The sequence below is a fragment of the Manacus candei genome, unplaced genomic scaffold (genome assembly GCF_025592945.1).
Source record: "Manacus candei isolate 608988 ecotype Guabito, Panama unplaced genomic scaffold, ASM2559294v1 h1tg000014l, whole genome shotgun sequence".
Taxonomy (NCBI): domain Eukaryota; kingdom Metazoa; phylum Chordata; class Aves; order Passeriformes; family Pipridae; genus Manacus; species Manacus candei.
Genome location: NW_026138062.1, coordinates 2,913,043 through 2,935,796, shown reverse-complemented (window position 1 = coordinate 2,935,796; position 22,754 = coordinate 2,913,043). Strand labels below are relative to the sequence as shown.

The following is a 22,754-nucleotide window of genomic DNA, read 5'->3' as shown; positions in this document are numbered from 1 at the left end:
ACCAGAGGGCACCCAAATGTAGCAAAGCAGTAAAATTCTGTTTTCACATAAAGAGCAAAAGCTTCAAGTGGGAGAGCTGACAGAAGGGAGGAAAAGAACAACATTTCTGAGCCACCTGTTTCAAAGCTTATCCATTCTCATGGGAAGAGTTTTTTCCATATATTCAAGCAGTTTCCATCGTAACCTGTGAGAACAGCCTCTTGCTTTTTAATGGTGCACCTCTTGGAACAGTCTGATTCTTCTACTAACCACCTTAGGAGGTGGATTTTTTCCAGTTTGTTGATACCTTTCTTGACTTCTGGGGGTCAGTGCTAGACACAAGATTAGAGATGGGGTTCCAAAAATACTGAGTAAAAGGGAAAAACCCCACTTCCCTCCACTTCTTGACTCAATCCTCTCTCTAACACAATGCAGCATGCAGTTGGCCTTTGTTTCCACAAAGCCACACCAATGATTCCCATTTAACCCTTTGTCCACTAGAACTTCCAGGTCTTTCTGCAGAGCTGCTGCTCAGCCCATATTGATTTTTTGCCTTTTTTTTTCTCTGCAGGTGCAAGGCTTTGCACTTGTCTTTGTACAACTTTGAGAGGATACTGCATTCCTGTGAGGCTCTTTCATTTACCCATCTGCAAGTTAGAATAAAGCATCTCATGGAATATCATAGGTAAACAACTGCTTAACAAAACAAACATAGTAGTTTTGTTAAAACAAAAAACAAAAAACCCCACAAAAACAAAAAACCACACAACCCCCAAAATTAAATTTTGTTTTTTTTCAACTGGCTAGCTTAGGAAATAAATCAGGTCAACCCTGACCTGAGAGAAAATTATTTTAAAATGAGAAATAAATTGAGAATTCTAAAATTTTAAACTTTTAAAAGGAGAAACTACCTAAAGTTTTAAGACAAATTTCACTTAATTAGGAAGATTTTATATAAACTGGAGAATATGAAAGATGTTTTGTTCCTTTTAGAAAAAAGAAGGGATTCCCCTGATCCCTCAATACCAGTAATTACTCTTTTGGAGATTTAACTCTGAAGTAACTAGCAAACAGGGAAATCTCAAGTTTTAAAAAAGAAATTCCATATGCCTTGTTACCACATACAGGAAGAATTCCCATCAGAGCATTATTTTGTTCAGTAATAGTAAAATACAGCTTGAAAGATATGTTTCTGCTGACTTCTGTAACTAATTGAGCTGTCATTTTTTTTTCTTAGACAAATACAGTTCTGCTTACCTATGAACACAAATGAATATGTTCCTATTCCTTAAGCAACTAGACTACCTGTTTTGAAATACTCCTGTAAAATACTAATAATCATAATTTATCTGTGATTTTTAGTCTACTAAACCCAAACAGTCCTTCCCGACTATTACTCTTTATTACTATTATTACTTCTTCCCTCTTATTACTCTTCCCACATTTCAGATAAGTTTTAGAAGTTATCTGAAAAACAGTAAGTTTTTTCAATATTTAATCAGTTAGATTACTACATGGTTAAGTTTAGAAAGGGTTGTATGCAGGGAGAAATGAAATTTGGCTTGGTTTGATACTTCTGCAAGCTATACAGGCTTATAATTTCACTCTTGGCTTACTTCCATTCCAAGGAAATACTGAGAGATGGAAATAAATTTGTGTAGGGTTCAATGACCCAGAAAAAGCAGTATATTGTTTTTGCAGAGACTGACTAATGAGAAGAAGAATAAAGCCACTCCAACTTAAAAAAAAGTACAAAAGAATTTAACTCTGACAAATGGTTTGGCAGGGAAACACTGACAAGAATTTCAAACAAAACTTTCCATCAGCAGTACCCACTAGAATTCCTGCTCTTTGTTAACTTAGAGCAGATTGCATTTTCCTTTGAGTAACATGCTAAATTCCATGCTGGATCAGGAGAATCAGTGATTTAAAAAAATAGCACATAAATTAAAAAAAAAACCAAACCACAAAACGATCTGCTATTGGTTATCGTTGGAAAGAAAAAAGCACTACATTTCCCATTTCAAGTAATCAAAACTCCTGCCTTCCCAGAAGAAGGCAACTCAACAATTTCTGTGGCTGCTAAGCCATAGTACCAGAACTTAGGGCTAAACACTGGTACCCTAGGCCTAGACCCAGGCTTGAACCACTGGGTCTTTCATCTGTTCCTTCTAAATCTGTTAGTACAGCCACAGTTTGCACAATCAAATAATTTTGTCATACGGCTTCACCACACACTAACTAAAACACAAAAGAAAATATTTTTATTGTACAATTATGTTTACACACCAGGGATTTTTTCCAACACAGCTACTGCAAGTAGTGGGCCATCCCTCTCTTCCCCAAGTATACTAGCAAATACACAGTGTAGATGTAGCTCTTCATGAGCAAGATTATTTAAAATATTTTTATATAGGCTTCTTACTACTAAAATTTACTAGCACAGATGGATCAGCAAAGACACAAGGCCAGAAAAAACACAAGTCTGGTGTCAGGAAAACCACTTCCATTGTTATGGCATATTTGCTTAGGGAAACTGTAAACAGCAAAAAACAGTGAATACATTTTCATGATTGTTGGTGCAGTAACACTCTAAATCAAAGTCAGTTTTAAAAAAACAATAGATCTTGCTAACTAATAAATAAGCCACATTAATGTTCATCCAGTCAAATAGCATAAAACCCCATTTTGTTTACTTTTTTCCCAGAAGTGGTACTGAGTTGACGTACTAGCGCTTTATTTAAAATACATGTATAAATTCTCTGAAGCTGGTACAGCTCACAGATATTTTTTATTTCACTTTTAGGATACATGTAGTGGCTAAGAAAACAATTATTATACCGTTCATATTAGTCAGTCTCCAGATTGAAACATAAAATTTACAAAAATGCCCAGCACTTCCACGTGCATCAATTCTAACACTTTTATGTTTACTTACTTCATTGAAGTGAACATCTTGCATTCCAACATCCTCCATCATCGAAGCCTCTTCATCTATATTTGGTGTGATTACTCTGAAAGCAGTACAACCTTGCCTAAACATCCCTGGCATTAAAAAAGAAATACAGAAAAATTTACTTTTCTTCAGCAGGATGACATTGGGCCATTTTGTGATTCTTGATAAGGCAGACACCATGTTTAAATACACCTACCAACAAACAAACAAACAAATAAATAAACAGATCAGTCTCCCACTGCATGATTAAAATACAAGACCTCACATCACTCTGTATGTGTAAATAGGTTTTAAGAAGCCAGAAATGTTAATATGTGGACTCTTACCTACCAAAATAAGTAGTTTGAATCTTCCTACTTTTTCTTAAACTTCTGACTAATCTACTCCACCCTGAGTCTAAGGTACTCACAGTAACTTTTACAGTATTTAATTAAACTACTGTGAAGTCATGCTTGAACTGTGTACAGGAACAGGCCCTGGCATATCAGTTTTTCCAGTCTTAATGCTATGAATGGACTAACATTAACTTCACAAAATGATCAAAGGATGGCAAACCAGATTATTCATATACAGACGAGCAGGAAAAAACCTAACAAAATAGCGATCTAACTTCCTTTAGTGAAGAAAAATAGTTAGCAAAAATGGAATATAGAACGTTCTAACACGAAACCTATCTCTTTTACCCATGCTGTTTAGCTCTTTTTTCATTACATCAGATTGCTGAATTAAGAAACCAGGATTTTTGACCAAAAACTATTAATTAAAACCTCAAGAACAATCACTAAATAGTATGGAAGCACAAGGATTTCCACATATTTATTTCACAGGTCCTTCCTACAAAGATTCATTCTGTTCAGGTAAGAGTCTGACCAGAAGTTTTATTGAATGATTGTACCATATGCATGGGGGTTTTTGGCTCCTGGAAAAACCACAGGTAGAAGTTTGACCCTTTATATTACTGAGTGGAAATAAGTCTTGTAAGACAGTATACAAAAATACCAGATCACCCAAAGGACTCACAAATTAATACAGATTATCACCAATTATCAGTTACTATCAGGCTTCCAACAGGACATAGTAACTTTGACAAGCAACTTCATTCCAGATTTGGTCTCAGAAGCTTCTGAAATCATTGGGGCAGAGGAGATAGCCTATACACTAAAGTATTTGGCAAGAAGCTCAAAAGGAACGGAGAAAAGGTATCTTTTAGACTCGTGACTTTGCTTCATTTTCAACTGTCATGCAAAGGCAAAGCCAAAAAGCTGTGAACGTGGATTTGCCTACAAAACCAAAACACTAGCTCAATATCATAATCAGTCTTAACAGATTCCTGAATTTTCCTCCTAAAGATGTATTTTTCTTAATAAAATCCATATAAGCTTTTCTTTTCTCAAATCCCTGACTGAGAACCCTTCTGATGGGTTCACCCTACGGATGAAGGACAGTTTTCTACCCTATCTCAAGGGTCATCAGAACCCGCTTTTACAGAGAGCTGCTAGCACAGAGTACCAAGACAGGTGAAGCATTCTGAGCATTCTTATCACCAATTGAGCACCTGAAAATCTGTACAAATTTATTTTGACTTCTCTTGCAATGCCATGTTTCCCTATAGGCAGTGAGAGACTGCTTGTTGAACAACAATATTCACTGCTAAGTTTGCTTTAGAGAGGATCTGAATTCAGCAATTAGCAACTCTGGTGTAAAATTAAAATTTTTACATTCCTAAAAATTTTACTTCACCTTCATCTGCAATGCTGCCCCTTAGAAATACAAGTATACTCTTAAATATGTGATTAAGCTACCTAGGTAGGTCAGAATTTTTTCCTTGGTGAAAAAAGAAATACCTACAACTTTCTCAGATAAAACTATTGATTTTCCTAGACTATAATAAGAAAATACACACCATAAAGTAAGGTTTCAAAATCATACCTTTTCTTGTGAGATATTCTGCAACCAGTGCTGCTACATGGACATAGCACATTGCTGCCTAAAACAGAAATAGTAATCTTATAAAATACCATTAAAACAGAACTATTAAAAACGACATCTATAAGAAGAATCCTAGAATAAGACAATTTCTTCAGTTTTTTGCTGGAGATGTCCTATGACTACCGTAAAAATTCTCCACCTCATTTATGCAAAACAATAACTGTGCAAGTGCACTCGCTCTTTCTTTACCAGAACACTGAATAACATGGGCAGCAGTACACAATCTAAGAGTGATCATGGATCACAAATTACAATGTAGGAACATCATGCTGTAATAAAATCAGACAAATCTTTCCTGGGATGTATTTTAAGTGTTATGTGAAACAAAAAAAGCTATTAATTATTCTAGTCAACATTTGGTGGTTCTTCTGCTAACCTGTTTTGTCTGCCTTTTGGCTTCAGACCTAGAAAAATGTAGAAGAAACCAGTGACAGACCATTTGAAAGCAGCAAAAACCAAGAAATCTGATCTATGAACGGAATTTGAATCTATCTATGAATTTGAATCTGATCTATGAATCGAAATTGGTTGGTGTAGTTTGGACAACAGAAGAAAAAGAAGGGGAACAGAGAAATCTTCAGATACTTGAGATGTTTTACGAAGTTGACATTGGCCACCTTTCTCCACAGAAAGGACCAAAAAACCCAAAGATTCAAGATTCTTATTTTACTAAAGAGGCTTAGGCTTTCAGCGAAGTGTTATTCTAACTGTAATTATCAATTGAACTGTTCATATGTTTACTGAGGCTGCGCAATCTCAGACAAGGGAGGCAAAGGAAAAAGGTAAGAATCTCCCAGAAATTCTAATACATACTTTGTATAGGGTTGAACTTGGTGATTTATAGACAACCTCATCTAGTTGCATAGCCAAAAATTCTCAGATTTTAATATAATCAAAAACATCAAAAACAGACCTGAAAAGGACTAAAAGAGCTTGTCTTCTGAGAAAGCTGAAGTTGTTCCCTTCAAAAGACAAGCTAGTAACAGAGTACTGTATACACCTTCTGTGTTGCTACCATATAGAAGAAGAGAATTCTAGTGCTAAGATCTGAGTTAGGAAGATAGCACCTTTTATTTCCTGGAGACATTTACTTGCTTACATGATGCTAATTTTAACAGATATTTATGAAATTCAGTGGTATCATACGAAGAGATATACTTTCAGATAGAACAAACTTCTAGAAAGAGACAAAATTCACCTGTATCCAGAAAAAATACTTACATAAAGACGTATAAAAATTCCAAATCTCAATTTCCCTTTTTGCTAGAATTAAATATTTTAACAGCACAGTGGAATCAGATAGCTTTCTTTTTTCAAACAATAAAAGAAGTTATTTGTCAATTTTCAGAATATTAGGAGTTTTTCTAGTACGCAGTCTGTAACAGCTGTAATAGCTAATTCTAAAGGCAACTGGAGGGGAACTCAGGGAGTGGCTTTAAGTGTTTTAGCAACTAATAACAAAGCTATTTTTAAGCAGAAGGCCTGTGTCTTCCATGGCTTGCATTGAGCATTCCATTCTTAGTAGCGCATTAGCTACAGCAATTAAACAAGTCCCTTGCATTAATAATCAGAAATTACTTACAGATATACTTGGGTAGGACAAAAACTTATCAGCTATTGAAACTAATCTACTAACAATTAAAACTTATTAAAAATAGTTATTACATTGCACCCTAACTAGTACATATAATACATTCAATGTCTAAAAAGATAAGCTTAAGCTTACTACAAATCTAGAACTAGTTTGATTTTTTTTTCAACTTACCTCTGAAAGATCTCCATTTTTAACGTGGATCCTTGCCATGCTGTCTAACCACGTCTTCCTTAGTTCAGGTGTACTAGCATAAGATTTTGCCAAGCTGTACTGGAGGTCTACAAGCATTTCTGGATCATTCTCATGCTCCTTCATCTGAGCTGTAGCCATCAGTACTGTACGAATCCGTTTTGTTAAATCCTTAACGTCAGATGGGAATGTAGTGTGCTAAAACATGAAAAAGTTAGGTTAACTACTACCTTTCCTATTCTTTGCATAATAAAATGATAAAATGTAATTGCAAATGATGCTGTGAAAGAGTCTTCAAGCATCCTTCTACAGTATGGAAATAAGAATAAAAACAGACCTTTATAATTCTGTCGTTATTGGCACAATTATTGATGATGGAAAGAGACTGCTGGAATCTAGTTCCTCCAATTCCAACAACATCAGCAATTAGCTGGCTTACTGAAATAATAACCTTGACAGAAACAAATATTATGTTAGAGCATATTTTATGAAATCCCCTTGAGATGTACCTATGAAGCAATTACAAAGGAAGTTTTGTTCTTTTTAATTGAAAAATTATTCTCTTAAATAAAGTAATGTTTGGTGTTTTTATCCAAATTACTTGAACAACAACATGGGCAAGCAAAAACAGCCTTGTGTAATTCAATGCACAAGCATCCTTTGCTTTAAAGACTGACTGCCAGGTAAACTAGCAAGAGGGCATTAAACTGGCAAACTAGTGTTCCCAGCTTTGCCAGAACACACAGTTTTCCAATTATTTGTTTTTAGACTTTTATATGCTTGTTGCTGCATTCCTTTCCTTCTTCAGACACAATGGGGTATGCCATGTAACAATCAAAATAACATCTACAAACAACATTTGCCACTGACAAATAAAAATTATTTCCCACGAAACAGAGATCATTCAACTGTTTCTAAGTATTCCCTTGTACTGAACATACTTTTATTGCCATCTTCTTACTCTTAGTACCAGCCTTGCTTGAACACTTAATAATATCTTTTATGTCTTTATCTGACAGGGCTTTGCATGCTGGTATGCAACTGAGCATCTACAAATATAATATTTAAAACCACAGAAAAACAAAGAAAATATACTAACTTGCAGATGTGTTCTAACAAAAGACTTCTTCCCTGTGTAGTCAAAATTATTCCTCATTAAAAAGTACAGTAACTGTGAAGCTTCAGTACGAATTGAACTCAGTTTGGAGTTACAATACTTCAGAATTTCATAGCACAGTGCAGAACACATGTCAGCTCTACCTTCATAAAATGTAGAAGGAAACTGAGGAAAAATAAGAAAAGAAAGAAGTTATTCACTAAAACTAGCTTCAAGTCTTGGTAAAATGTCAAGAAAAATACAAATATATTCATATCCTCAACCTGTGGAAAAAAACAAGAGTTAGAGTAGTTTATGACACAAACCAGTTTTTATAGCAATTCAAAGGACAAGTATTCCACACTGTTGTTGATTACTGACAATTTTAATTTGGGATGTTAGTTCTTAAATTCTTACATAGTATATTGTTAACTAAAGAACTGGACTTTCCATTCAAGTACTTGAAGATTAAATTTTTTTAACTTCTTACCTTATAAATAAGTGCCCTTAAAGCAATGAAGACATTTTTCAATGCTGTTTCAGACTGATTCTTTTGAAGGAAGCAGAGGTATACATCAAATACTTTCTTCATCAGTGGATTATGCCCATGATCAGTCAGTAGCTGATTCTTTAAAATGATAGTGAGAATTTAGAAGTTTTGTACAGTGGTACATTTATACCACTCTAAGAACATACACAGATCTTCAAAAAGAGGACATTTAAAAAATATAATCTGCATAGTATTACCAAGATGTTTAATAATACAAACATATTTGAATTTTCATTAGATATTTCTAACAAAGTGTTGTCTTCTGAATAGACTTACAGAACACAATTACTTTTATCAGCTGTTAATGTCAGAGACTGAATTTGTATCTCACTGGATTATTTGACTGATGGGTTGAATAAACCATGGCTGGGGGAGGAGGGGGTGAAGGGGCTAGGCCTAGGCCTGCAGCCAACATGGTGCAACCATGCAGAGCACATGGCAGGGAAAGCCATGTGGCCGGGCTGCCAATTAGGCTGCCTGGTGGCCCGCCCACACCCCGTCCCCATGAGAATCTAAGTGGCTGTGGCACCCCTGACTTTGGCTGGGGGCACAGTGAGTGGCAGTCAGCCAAAGGTCCCATATAGAGGGAGTGGCCACAAGAGCAAGAGTCTACAAATAGACATGCATGGGGTCTCCATCACCCCTTGGCCTCTGCCCTCCTGACCTGTCAACATGTAACCTCCAGAGTGGTAAATACGCCTCTCTTTCTCTCTTTATTCTTTCTTCTCTAAATCTCTCTTCCTTTACTACTGTGGGCAACTTGTCTGTATTTCATAGAATCATAGAATCAACTGGGTTGGGAAAGACCTCCGAGATCATGAAGTCCAACCCTTGAGCCAACACAGCCATGGTTACTAGACCATGGCACTAAGTGCCACATCCAGTCTCATCTTAAAAACCTCCAGGGATGGTGAATCCACCACCTCCCTGGGCAGCCCATTCCAATGTCTGATTACTCTCTCTGTAAAAAATTTTTTCCTAATATTCAACCTAAATCTCCCTGGCACAGCTTACAACTGTGCCCTCTTATCCTATTGCTGGTTGCCTGGGAGCAGAGACCGATGCCCACCTGGCTACAACCTCCTTTCAGGTAGTTGTAGAGAGTGATGAGGTCTATGCCTGCACCTCCTCTTCTCCAGGTTAATTCACTTAAGTTATGGGTATTTCACTTAAGTTTGTGTTTGCTGGGTGTAACAAAGGTTCCCTTACTATAGCAATGCTTGCTAGTGTCAGTAACATGTTGTAATGCTTTTGTGAAGTTGCATGTTATTTCTGTTAAATCCTTTCTGCCAAAACCCATTTTCTCAACAAATCGTAAGAAATCTCTTAGAGAAAAATGTGTAGTTTTATTCCAGATGTGAACTCAAGGTACCAAAGAATCAAAAGGCTTTGTGTAAACAAAATCTCTTGAAGCCTGAAAAAAGTGTAACACCAAGTAAAGCGTGGAGCTTCTAAACCAGGTTGTAACAGTTAGCTAAATCAATTCCTATTAAAAGTTATTTGAGCGGCACACTCAAAGTATTAACTCACTTTGGTGGAATTTTCTCATAGCAGTTCCTCCTACTACAACATTATTCTACAAGGTCTTGCACCTTTTGAAACTCACTTCTGTACTCTCCACTCTTCTTTGCCATTACTACATACAGGCATCCAGGTGGGCAGAGGTTAGGTTCAGATTGGACATAAGGAGGAATTTTTTTTTTACGGTGAAGGTGGTGAGGCACTGGAATAAGTTGCCCAGAGAAGTTGTGGATGCCCACTTCATGGGAAGTTTTCAAGGCCGGGCGTTGGGGCTTTGAGCAACCTGGTCTAGTGAAAGGTGTCTCTGTCCATGCAGGAGGGTTGAACTAGACAACCTCTGAAGGTCCCTTCTAACCCAAAACATCCCAAGATTCTGATTTTATGTATTTTAGTGCAGTTTATTGAACAGAAGCTCCTGATTCTCCTACCTGTTCTGTTAGGATTTTTGAGACTATTCTGGCATACTCTTACCCTACTTTCTCAACATAAAACACACAGATAGCCTTGAAGGATTGTCATTCCAGGTACGATGGGTCGATAATTAAAAGATTAGTGTTTCTTCTACTTTAAATCTTTATAACTAGGTATCTTCATTTTCAATTCTGTCATAAGATCTGTGGACAGAACTGGCTCTAAACTCTATTTAATTAAATTACTAATAAAAGGAATCTCATTATAAATAAGCTCATGTTTTCATAACTAGGTAAGACACTAAATTTGATTCTTCAAGCAAGGATATGGATACACTGCTCTAATTAATTAGTGGAGAAACAAACTAAAACTATCATCTCTATCATCTCTCCTTTTTATAGCTTGACCTCTAATGTCTGGAAAATCTCAAAAAAACAGACCAGAGGGGTAAGTAAATGGGCATGCTATATAAAGATTCCGTGGGAGAGCTACAGTAACTGATACAACTAAAAAGATTTATTAGCGGACAAACTGAAAAAAAAGTTACAGATGATGTAACTTTTGTGTGTAACAGATGTTACACACAAATCACTATTAATGAGTTCAATTAATGTAATAATCAGCCAAGTTCAATATAAAAGTCTGACAGTATCCAGATACGGTTTTGCCATATAATAGATCTTTCACCTCATGTGGCCTTTAAAAGACACTTTTACCACTGATATGAGGTAGACACTAAAACTTCTAGAAATATTTTTAAGAAGTTCGGATGAGGAAGGAGATTTCCCCACAGATTACTGCTGAACAGTATGGAGTCTGTGTATAATGTGTAACTGAAGCCAAAGCATTTTGCTTTGATATATTATCAGCTTTTACATGATACAACAATGAAATACAATGCTAGAAAAGCTAAAAATACAATGCTATATTACTAGACTGTAAAATGTAATTAAAAATAGTTTTTAAAAATATTTCTTCTCGAAGATAATTATGGGAGAAGTTAACATCAAGTCATGAACAAACCTTAAAAGCCATCGTGAATAATGATAGAGTATCCAGAATTGTAAGGCAAACTTCGGTGGCAACATTTGCTTCAAGTAAAGACTGGTGAAGGACATCTGCATCTGAATGGCCATAGCCTACAGAAATTCCAAACAAAGTGTAAGTGCTGGATACACTCATTTAAATGTTTCTTATTTCCAAAAGACTTGATGAACCAGGAAAAGATTAACAAGTAAAAGCCTGACAGAAGTTAGTCTTCAATGCAGAAAAATAATTCGTATTCATTTAAATATTTTTCAAATATAGACATATAGTTATTCTAACATAATTTGCACGTGATCATAAAATATATTAAGTAAGAATGTCAACAATAGAAGCATTAAACAGCAGTTAAAACAATATGTGATATTTCAAATATATGTGTATACATACACAGGTGTATATATATATAAAGGTACAGTTATATATATATACACATATATAGTCATAAAATAAATACTGCAGTAGGATGAAGTTACAGCTGAAAATATGTAATTTTGGTAATTTAGCGATGTTATAATGGTCTCAAAGTTAATCACAAGTCAACCATGATGAAAATACAAAACAGTAAGAGCTGCAGGAATACAATCACCTACTTATATGCAGCTCAAAACCCAAGTAATGAATTCTGCACTTGTAGCAATACCATGTAATAGCTCTGTATTTAATAAAAACATTCTATTGCTTCTAGCTCCGTACTGTATTTTAATAATAAAAAAAACATATCCTGCTTCAGCACTTGTTATAATATGTCCCTTATGTTCCCTAACACTGGTCTTCAAGCACCAGGTTGACAAATGTGCCCAAGGTGCTTTATAAAAATTTGGTCTGGATCATGTTTATATGTTAGATTTATAGTCAACTTAGCATCACCAAATCAATTACATGGATGACAAACTTGTTGAGATCAAGGGAAGAATGGAAAAAATTACATATTCTTTTATAATGACCCCTGGCCACTTCTTTCTGCACCTTCTTGCTTCCCTGGCTAAACTACACATGTATACCCATAACAGCCAGTTTCTTTAGATTTATATATTGTTTCTTCAAGCACAAAACTATACTGAAATTTCTCAGAGATAAGATATATCACTTACACCATTATTTCAGTTCTATTGATTGCTTAGATAATTAGAAAGGGAGAAAATATGTTGATAATTTACACTAATAGACAACTGTCTTGCCAAAGAATCTTGATTTTAGAAACAAGTAAAGCAACTATTTCCACCAGATACTTTCTTCCTTTATGTATCCCATACAGAATACCCACAAGATTATTGAAGATCTGGACACTACTTTGGATACATGATACAGGCAGACTGACAACTAAACAAAACTAAAAGTTAGACAACAACAAGACCAAAGATATAAAAATCAATTTCACACTTGACTGACTTTCACAGCAACATATTTTCAAATTGTAAAACCTCGGTCAATACAAGGTGCAATATCCTGATATTCATTAAATGTCCATTAAAAAAAACTCTATTATCATTTTACACAAAATTATGTGAATGAGACACCTTCCTTCATAATTTCCTTCAGATGGAAAAGAAAAGAAAGTTTCTTTTTACATAAGCATGCATTTATTAAAATCTTTCAGCTTGCTGTTTCCTAAAAAAATCAATAAACACAGTCGAGTTCTAAAAGTATGAAATCTCTTTGCACAGGGATGTGTGATTTCCCAGAGATTCTTTTCTAAGAATTGGTTTTTATCTACTATGTACTGTATTGAATGTGTAATCACATAGTGTAAAAGCTTTCTTCTGCATATCAACAATCATATAGAAATTATGATATAGAAGCAGTAGACTGATTGCAAAAAGAAAAAAGTAATTTGCACAGCTATATACTTGTCTGATATTTTTAAAAGCAAGTAATTTAATTTCTTATATTTAAAGAGATGTGATAATGCATTTATGAACAGATGTTTTGTGGGATTTTTTTTTTCCAGTTTTACACAAGCCTGTGATAAGTCTTCTGCAATTAGGCTAACTATATAATATATTATATTATAACATAATATAATTGCTTTATATTATGGATAGAGAGCTAAAAGATTTTAAGGGACAGTCAGATATGCTTTGGGAAATCAAAGAATGAACACAGTGAACATACAGTTAACTCAAATAATTGTTTTCCTGCACGCAATTCTGTTCAGTACCAGTGTTGTATTTTACTGGATTAGTCAACCAGTTTCATTGTTTTTTGAAGCTGAAAATTGAAAAATGGTGCTTTAGAATATTTTATATACAGTATACTTTGCGATTTAGAAGCAGCATGTTTGAAAAGATAGGCCAGAAGCAGATTTAGTTTTTAATACAGCAGTCTTATACAAGCTGACTTCAACCTGATTAAATCTTACCATTGTCTACAGAAATTCCAAGAATACTTGATATCTTTCTCACACTGAAAACAGAAAAATCACTTCATTATTGGACGCTTTTTCACTTCCAGACAAACCAAATCATGGGCTCACAATCTTCGTAGAAATTCTAAGAAACTTACTTCTCTTAGGGGATGTCAAAACATGGAGATATGGTCCAAGTGTATATATTTACTTGTAGACTAGTAATTCATAAGACCAAGTGGGAGGAAAACAATGAACTTAATAAGGTAAATAGAAAAAAAAAGAAGTAAATTTTGTAACAACGTGAAGCACAATTTTGAAGTGTATATAATTTTAAAAAATTATCAGTTTTAAAATACATTGTAGTTAACCATGCTCCATGTTATGGCATCAGCCAGCATTGATTGTTCTATCATAAAGCCGAGAACAGACCATCGACTGCTTGCAGCTACTCATTTGACCTAGAACAGTAAAAGTCACTGAAACGCACTGGTATGGCTCTGGGACCTGTCTCTGGTGTTGTGGTACTGGTTGAGGACGATGAATGTTATCATGTCATGAGACTTACTGTGGTTAAAAGTGAGAGAGTTATCCAGGCTGCTCAGCTGCTGCAATCTGGCATGCATCATTCCTGTTCTGTTACGGGAAACAGGCAATGTCTGAGATTTTCGATCATGAACTATGGATCCTAACCCCTCCTGGTTCCTGCAAGATGGGTGAAATGGGATAGAAGCAAAAGTTAGACGTGTCAAACTGCGGCAAGACAGGAAGTGTTGTTAGTTAAGCACAAGAAGTTCTATAGAGAGATTTATAATGCAACCTATTTACTGTTTTCTTTATAAACAAAAATAGGTAGCTTAAAAAAAAGCATTACAGCAAACTCTTAAAACCTCAAAGCATGAAAGCAAAAGCACACAAGCAGTCACTCTTGAAGCGCAAAATTTACTTCAGAGCTTTTGAAAATACAAGTTTTTTTGAGAACATAAATATTCTGAAAATATTCAGAACCCACAACTGAATTCTCTATTTTGATTGCAAAAATTTTAGCAAAAAAGTTAGAAGGACACACGGCAGCAAAATTAGAAAGCGCACATGCAATAGGAGAGCAGGAGTTAACTGAGATATTATCATGTACTTCTTACCCAAGCAGGAAGGGAGAAGAGCCATAGACTTTGTTAAATTTGCAGCAATCAAATGAAGAAAACAGAAAAGTGATCTGTGTTAGCAATCAGTACAGCCTAACTTTGTATTGTGTACCACCACCAGAGCTGATGAAAAATGAAAACCAGTGCTTGAATCACAGAATTCCCTGTTCCCTTTCATTCTGTCATTTGTGTATTTTAAGAGCACGTGCATTCAGTGTAATGACAATGTGAAAGACTAGAAAGCCACATTTACTGGGAAAATTCAGTATTTCTGCAGAACACCAGATGATTTCAATAGCTTAACATTTTCAGTGTTAACATGCAGCACACAGACCAGGTGATCAGTAAACAAACAGGAAGTGTGATAGTGTCTTCTACACAACTAGTCAAACAAATTAGTTGGAATAATGTTTACAAAAAGACTGAAAATTACAGACTCCTCTAAATCCAGAGTTTGGAGTACATTTGAATACAAAGGAAACAATCAAAACCTTAACAAAGCCAGATTTATTTTTTATTTTTTTTAGGTTATGTGAACAGAGATGAGATTTTTGTTTTCTGAAAAATTTCCAAGGAGACAGTCAAGTTTGTAGAAAGAAATTCACATATCTAAATTAAAAACTAAAAAGCTAACATTATAGTTAGAATGCTTTACCACTCAAAGTCAACAACAACTTTCTCACTGATTTCAAGAAGTCCAGTACTTTAACCCCACCAGTATAATTATAACAGTACTATTATGTCAACTAAATGCAAGGCCTAAACAAGTTGCTATATTTTACTCTATTAAAAATTACTTTGTATAAAAAAACACGTTAATGCAAAGATATTAAAATAATTTAATAAAAGTTTCTGACTCCTACAGATTTTCCTTGGATTTCAAATGGAGAAACAGCAGCGTTGGAATGTTCACTAATCACCTTTCAGTAAAAACACTATATATATAAAATTTCTAAACCATTTCAATGTACATGGTTTTATGGTCATGTGAATAAATGAAACAAATCATAAAATTTCTTTCCCAAAGAGACTATTTCAAGGAAAAAATGCGGTAAAAGATAGCATTTAAGGGATGGATTTTAAAGTAATTGATGATAAACACCACACAGATCATTCCTAAAAAGATACCATAGTTTCAGACAGGATACAGATTTGTTAATAGAGTAACAAGTTACTTACTTCAAACTGTTACATATCATTTCACAGTAACTTTTCTACTCCTGCAATTTATTTGTAACAGAGATTCAAAGCATAGTGTACTCACTATTATACTTAGTGAACGAGACAGTGAAATTTAAATTCCACACAGTACCTGGCTATGTATCGTTTTCCCATGTACTGGAACTGATGTAAGCATACTCTGCAGAGAACACATAGGTCAGAGAAGCAACACTTGAAACAATCTCTTCTAGATTTATGTACATTTGAATTATTCAACTATTATTTTTAACTTTAAACTCCTAGGTCATAAAACCTCTTTATTTCACCCACCCTTAAAATTCTCTTCCAGTCCCCAAGCCAAGGAACGGTAAACATGGCTCTTCTGAAATCAGTCACAGATGGTTGGTGTTTTTTGGCAAACTGGGATTGACAGCAAAAGGCACATAAGGCTGCCTCCAGAGCACACCTACCTCAAACCTCTGAATCAAAACCACTAGCACAAGTCTAACAGTGACAAGGTGGAAGGGCTAAATGGTTAAAAAAAAAACCACCTTTGAAAACTGTAAACATCAACTGCTCCATATCCTCTATAGATTTTTAATACTTATAGAGAAGAAAGGTTTAGTCCTGAGTCTGACAGATAAAATTTCATTATGTGAGACATGGCCCACAGTTACAGTTATTTACAGGAAGCCAGGGCAAGTAACATGAAGGAGGGAAGAGATAACTAGACATTACATACATAACACATATTTTGCAAAATGTGTATAAGGGTTAAAAATAAGGGCAAAACATTTTGCTTCCTACCCTGGTCTAAACTCTCTTGGTTACAGATTGGCTTTTTCTGTTTTGTTGGGTTTTATTTAAGGTCTCCAGATTCCAGAATAACAATAGGGTTTCTGAAAGAACTATTTTTCTAAAAGGAATACAGTTTTACAGTAAGATGATAAAGACAAATTCCCAATAATAATTAATAATCTATGCTACTGGTAAGTCCACAACACTAATGACCAACAAACTAAAAGTCATACTTTTAAATCAAGAAAACTGGTGTGAATGGAAGCTGCAATACTAATTTTATTTTACTCTTTTCACACTGTAAGCAATTATTCTGATAATACAGAACAGTTAACGCAACTTCCATTGTTCCTCAGGCAAGAATGTTCTAGAAGTTCTTCTTTAAAGTGTAAATCCAAACTGAAAGCCAGTTTTAAGGCTCTCTCTTACATGTGCCAGTTGTGAATGAGAGATAAGACTGGCAAATAATAACTTCAACACAGCTCCATTTTATATTCAGACCTTTAGTAGCTCTAGCTGTCTCCAAACTGTAAAATCAGAATGCAGTTTGCCTCTGAAAACTTGTCATTCTATTAAAAAACTAACCTCAATTCCCCTTTTGATATCTCCTTGTCTTTTTAGATTCTATGTTTTTCAGAAAAAGTTCTCTGCATGGTGAGTACCTACAAATCATGCTCTTACTAGTGTAATGAGAAACTATTGTAATGACCTTACTAATAAAAAGCATGAGCAAAATGAATTTAATTTGCATTGGCAAAATACTCTAAGAATTGGGAGAGGTATGAGCCTTGTTCCTGCTCTAGTTTAAGGAACTGTGGTATCATCCACTTCACTACAAATTTTATTCTGTATTCCATGTACTACTACTGTGATGGAAATATTCTTTTATAATTAGTAATTTGAGATTACTGATTTGATCCCAACCACTCCTGTCCAGCCCTTAAATAATAAAAATTTAATGAAAAAATACTGATATACAGTTTATACCTCAGGCTTGAGTCTACCAAGTAGACCCATTAACTTGTTTGGTTCTGTCTCTAGTACAATAAATATCACACCAGATGTATTCAAATAATGAGTTAAAATTACCTACGATGTATTCCTGAGAGAGATCCTGACTAGCACATTCCATAACATAATTAAAAACTGATATTACATTGAGCCTCTACTACAGGAACAAGGGAAAGCAGTCCAGTGAAACAAGCAAGGCAAGCAGAAATGCTTCTGTCGTACATCACTTCAAGCAAACACTGCCTTCTCCACTTTTTATTAATGTATCAGTCAGTTCTCATGAACAAACACACTGAGTGTGCATAGAGATGGAGTGTAGCCATTGATAACAAATACTGGATTCATCCTATTCCCTTACAGAACAGCAGAAGACACAAGAGGAATGCTAGGAGGATGGTTCTGAAGTTACAGAATTCAATTCATTTTGATATGCAACCATATAAATTCAGCAGTTAAGATTACAAGATGCATTTTAATGAAGACAGGTAACAAGACAGTTGGTACCTCTTCCATGAGCACAGCAATATTCTGAGCACTACTTGCTGTTTAGGATCTTCCCGAGATCCCTTATCTATAGTCTAATTCCAGAGATTATCATGGAACTGGACAGACATGCAATTGTACACATCAAATTAAGGACTTCTGAACAGATCTAGATGGTATTACTTAAAGAAAAAAACACAACAAAAAACCCCCCATATACACACACTTATAATCACACTCCTGTTTTTAGCAGCATAGTGAAATGTACAATTTAATGACAAGCACAACAAAAAAACTTACTCTGTAATCGTGAAAAAGTCCATGAGTTCAGATTTTGTAGCCTTGTTCCAATATGTAAACAACGCGTCTAGGAAAACGAAAAATATTAAAAACAAGATAAAGGCAGCAAACACACAAAAAATTAAATACAAGAGTTAACATAAGTTCTTAGTTTTCAGATATTGAGGATTCAGAGAATCTAGAAATGGCTTGCAGGGCACAGACAACAATTACTATTTAAAGTTTTCCTTGAAGATGATCATTTAAATTCACGTATCAATTCTCCAAATGAATGTCTACAATATGATTTTATCTAATCCATAATATACAATTTCATATTTTAAATAGTAATAATTGTATAGTCCATAGTGATTGTGGTGTTATAAAAATATAAGACTTCAGAATACTTTTGACTGTTAGTCCTATAGCATGATTCTCTACAGATCAGTCTCAACATTTTTTAAATGCAAATTTATGATTTCTTCTTTCTTTAATTTATGATGTTTTACTATGAATATTCAGCACAGGTTTCAGTTTTTCCTTCCACAATTTTCAAAAATGGCTACATATGTTCTACAAAGCATGCAGTTGCATAGCCAAGACCTGGTCTCTTTTGCTAAAAATGTTCAAAATTAACTAAAAAATTCAAAATTATTAAAGAAATGTGTGACAAAGTCTATTTGACACTTGTTCTTTTCCAGGAGAACTGAGACCAAAAAAATCCCCACTGTGGTTTAAAATTGAATATCCAAGAAAATATGATAACTCCTTACATATTCTACAGTGTAAAATAGTGAAAAATATATTTGTGAGTTTTATTATTCTTTGTAATTAAATTATATATAATAATATCAATTTAATTACATGAAAATCTAATGGTGTGATTGGATATTGAATATTTATTAACTTTTCAATACTCATTCTTGATTAACAGGTGTAATAAATTAGAGTTCAAGTACTACATAAACTTGAATTTTAAAAATTAACAACCAAATAGGCACAGAGAATGAATTAACTACTTTTGACAGCACAAACTGAAAAAGTCAATGTTTTTAGCACAGATAGGGATGATCCTAGCAAAAAAGTAAGATGTGCCATTCATGCAGTATTTCTATATCTTTGTACCCTTCTCCAGGATAATATGACTCTTTCAAAAATTCAATGGATCATCCACAAACATCCCAGGAGAATGAAAAACCCAGAATAATATCCCCATTCCAGAAATGGAAATATACACAGCAACCAAATAATTTGGTTCCTTGTCATACAGGAAGTTCTACAGAATGGAGGAATGGACTAGCCCGAGAAACTTCCAGAGAACAATGAATTATTCTTCATCTCCATTTTTCAGACCAAACTGTACACTTGCACACAAATACTCACTTTCCTAACAAGTCCTTTAGTTAGCCTCTCATTTAGAAGAAATAATGAGTATGTAATGCTTACAAGGTTTCTTTCAGTCAGAGTTTAATTTGAGCAATCATACATATTTGTAAAATGCAGCACATCATGGTACCTACACCTAAAATATTCTGCTGATTTTGAAAACTTATCACTTTGAATTTATAAAAAACAGGTGGAATTACCTACCATCTGACATGCTTCTTAAAATGTGAAGGAAACACATGAGCAGACTTTTGATCTCTGCTTGATCAAGTTTGTCGTATCGAACAACAGAACTTCCCAAAGTGCTGCTCTGTTGGTTCTGAAAAGAAAACAGATGTATTTTGGCTGAAGAGTTTTTAAACTGATAATAAACTAAAATGATTTCAATTGTTTTGAATTCCTGCAACAGAAAAAGGATCTCAGAATGGAGACAAAAATGTTTCATGAAGCCAGGTCACTAAAACACACGTTACACACATGAAGTATACCAAATTAAGCCTCTTTGCCTTTGTCTATTTAAATTCCTTTTTTGTATGACTTTTTCCCCCAGAAAGAGGAGTAAGAGGAAAAGTTACCTAACAGTGTTTATTAATCAAGTTAATTATACAAAGATACTCATACTGTAGAAATCAAGCATGCCCCTGCTGCTTAGATTAAATACTTAAAAAATAAATGCTAATGTCAGGTGATACATATATGCTCCTTTGCTTTTGGAGACACTTTATCCTGAACTGTAGACAGGCCTGCCTCTACAAAATTCCTTCCATTTAAAGATGTAAGAACCTCAAGGAAAACATACATAAATGGCAATAATATGCATTCTGGAAGATTAATGACTACTAAGTAACTTACTCTTGCCCTCCTTCCCTTCCCCCCTAAAAAACCAAACAAAAAACCCAAACCAAACCAAAACCCTCTCCCTGCTTCATTTTTTTTAATACAATTACTATACTTGTGGGAAGTTTATCAGCAATGCTGAACACTGTCGTCTGTCCAAAAAGAAAAAACTCTATAACTGATCTTTCAAAATGTGTACCACAAAAAAAACCCTGAAAAATAAAAATGTGAAAATAGATAAATTGAACTTTTGGCAAAGACTTATCTGTAAAAGAATAATTTCCACACAATCCAGTGTTACAAAATCCTCAGTGTGAAACTTTTAAAGACATACTATATAAATGTTATCTTAAAATACAGATTATGCTCTTTTAAGTGCCTAATTCTCACATTCAATAAGCCACTTATGCAAACCAAAAATGAATGAGACATTTAATAAGTTTTCTGTAAAGTCCACAGTCTGGTATAATTGATCTGTGCAACTCTTTGGTTTCTACAGTTGGCCTCATGACCTTTTTCAGGATGCATACCAGTGTTGGAAGAAATTCTTTGTATCAAAATTAGAAAAAATAAAAATACAAATATAGTCTCAAGAGAGAAAAGCACTTGGTTTCTAAAACAAAGTGAGAAGTGCCAGTACCTCAAGGGCAGAACAACCCTTCTAAGAATACTTCTCACTGAAAGCAGGAGACATGCTAATCCATGAAGGAACACTTCACAGCAATCACATCCATTGACTGCTGAGCCCTTTAATGCATTCTGTGCTGTCCCAAAACAATCTGTGTAAATCTGTCCTGTACTAGTCACTGAATGGATGCACAGTGAAATTGAATATGAAACTATAAAGAATATCAGCCAGAAGTTATTCAGGAGGAAATGGACACCTCTATAAGCCTGATTAGTGCAGATTCTAAAGACCCCAAAACCAAAATCTTTGAAATATCTCTGGTGAACAAGAAGGTGCTACTATACAGCTTTAAGGATACTATAATGGAGCAGGCAATTAATGGGTGACAGAGCAGGAACAGAATTTGTGTTTCCTAGACTTTCAGAAAAGGTCCAGAGTATTACATAATATTCCCACTAAAATAGCTGAACATGTACATGGATAAAACTAGGACTACAGCTACTCAGAAGCTTAATTTAAAATCATGCCAGTAACCTACAAAGTATGCACATATTAATATAGAAATTGATATACTTCCAGTCTATTCTGATTCCACAAGTATAGTGCTACAGGTTATTCTGAAAGAAAATTAGAACAAAAACATGGCTTTTCAGTAACAGTATCAAGCAATGAGCAAAAACTTGAAGATAACATGCACTGAACATCTGATCTACTAGAAAGAAAGTTCAGAAAGCAACAAATAAAAAGCCAGGATCAAGTATTATTTGGGAAAAATATTAACAGCATGCAAAACATAAATCCTGTGTTACCTAAATTGGTAGACCAGAGCAGAATTTTCAAAGGATGCTGACTCCTTTGAAAACCCTTTTACTTGGTAAAAACACCACAAGTTAGTAATTAACAGCATGACAACTAATTAATAGATGACAGCATTGCCATTTAGCAACAGTGTATACTTAAGATACTTCTTAATTACCTTGGTCAAGGACCCCAAGACTCAAATTCTGCAAATATTTCAACTGATCGGATTTTTATACTTAAACTACTCCAAGTTTGACATTTAAACATATTTTACATACTTAAATTGAATATATTGGGTTTGAGTTTCAACTGTTGCAAAGAAGCGGCAAAACTACTGACCACACACTTCACTCAGAAGCTTAACTATACCAAGCACAAAAAACAGATACTTCTTGTAACTGAAGAGAGAGAGTAGTATGCAAAATTTTCTCTGGCAAAGCTGGAATTGTCAGAAGTGAAAAATCCATAGTAACACGGTTTTTCTTTGCAGGGTGAGAATTTTCTTCTTCTTCTCCATTTGGGCATATAGCATAAGCAGAGTGCCTTCTG

The 22,754-nt window shown here is 34.6% G+C and overlaps 1 protein-coding gene across 14 annotated transcripts in view; it reads right to left on the bottom strand.

The window, feature by feature from the left end:
• Positions 1-22,754, bottom strand: part of DOCK9 (dedicator of cytokinesis 9) — a 112,313-nt gene that overhangs the window by 10,261 nt on the left and 79,298 nt on the right. For 5 of the 14 annotated variants that reach the window (XM_051780556.1, XM_051780563.1, XM_051780554.1 and 2 more), the window contains exons 35-45: positions 20,144-20,258; positions 18,575-18,641; positions 16,134-16,181; positions 14,245-14,381; positions 11,309-11,424; positions 8,294-8,431; positions 7,807-7,989; positions 7,045-7,158; positions 6,690-6,905; positions 4,865-4,922; positions 2,918-3,024 (exon numbers count right to left, since the gene is read on the bottom strand). In XM_051780556.1, coding sequence (XP_051636516.1) covers positions 2,918-3,024; positions 4,865-4,922; positions 6,690-6,905; positions 7,045-7,158; positions 7,807-7,989; positions 8,294-8,431; positions 11,309-11,424; positions 14,245-14,381; positions 16,134-16,181; positions 18,575-18,641; positions 20,144-20,258 — 1,299 coding nt within the window. Of the gene's footprint in view, positions 1-2,917; positions 3,025-4,864; positions 4,923-6,689; positions 6,906-7,044; positions 7,159-7,806; positions 7,990-8,293; positions 8,432-11,308; positions 11,425-13,691; positions 13,736-14,244; positions 14,382-16,133; positions 16,182-18,574; positions 18,642-20,143; positions 20,259-22,754 lie in introns of all 14 variants that reach the window. The other 9 variants (XM_051780561.1, XM_051780565.1, XM_051780558.1 and 6 more) reach the window with 2 other exon arrangements.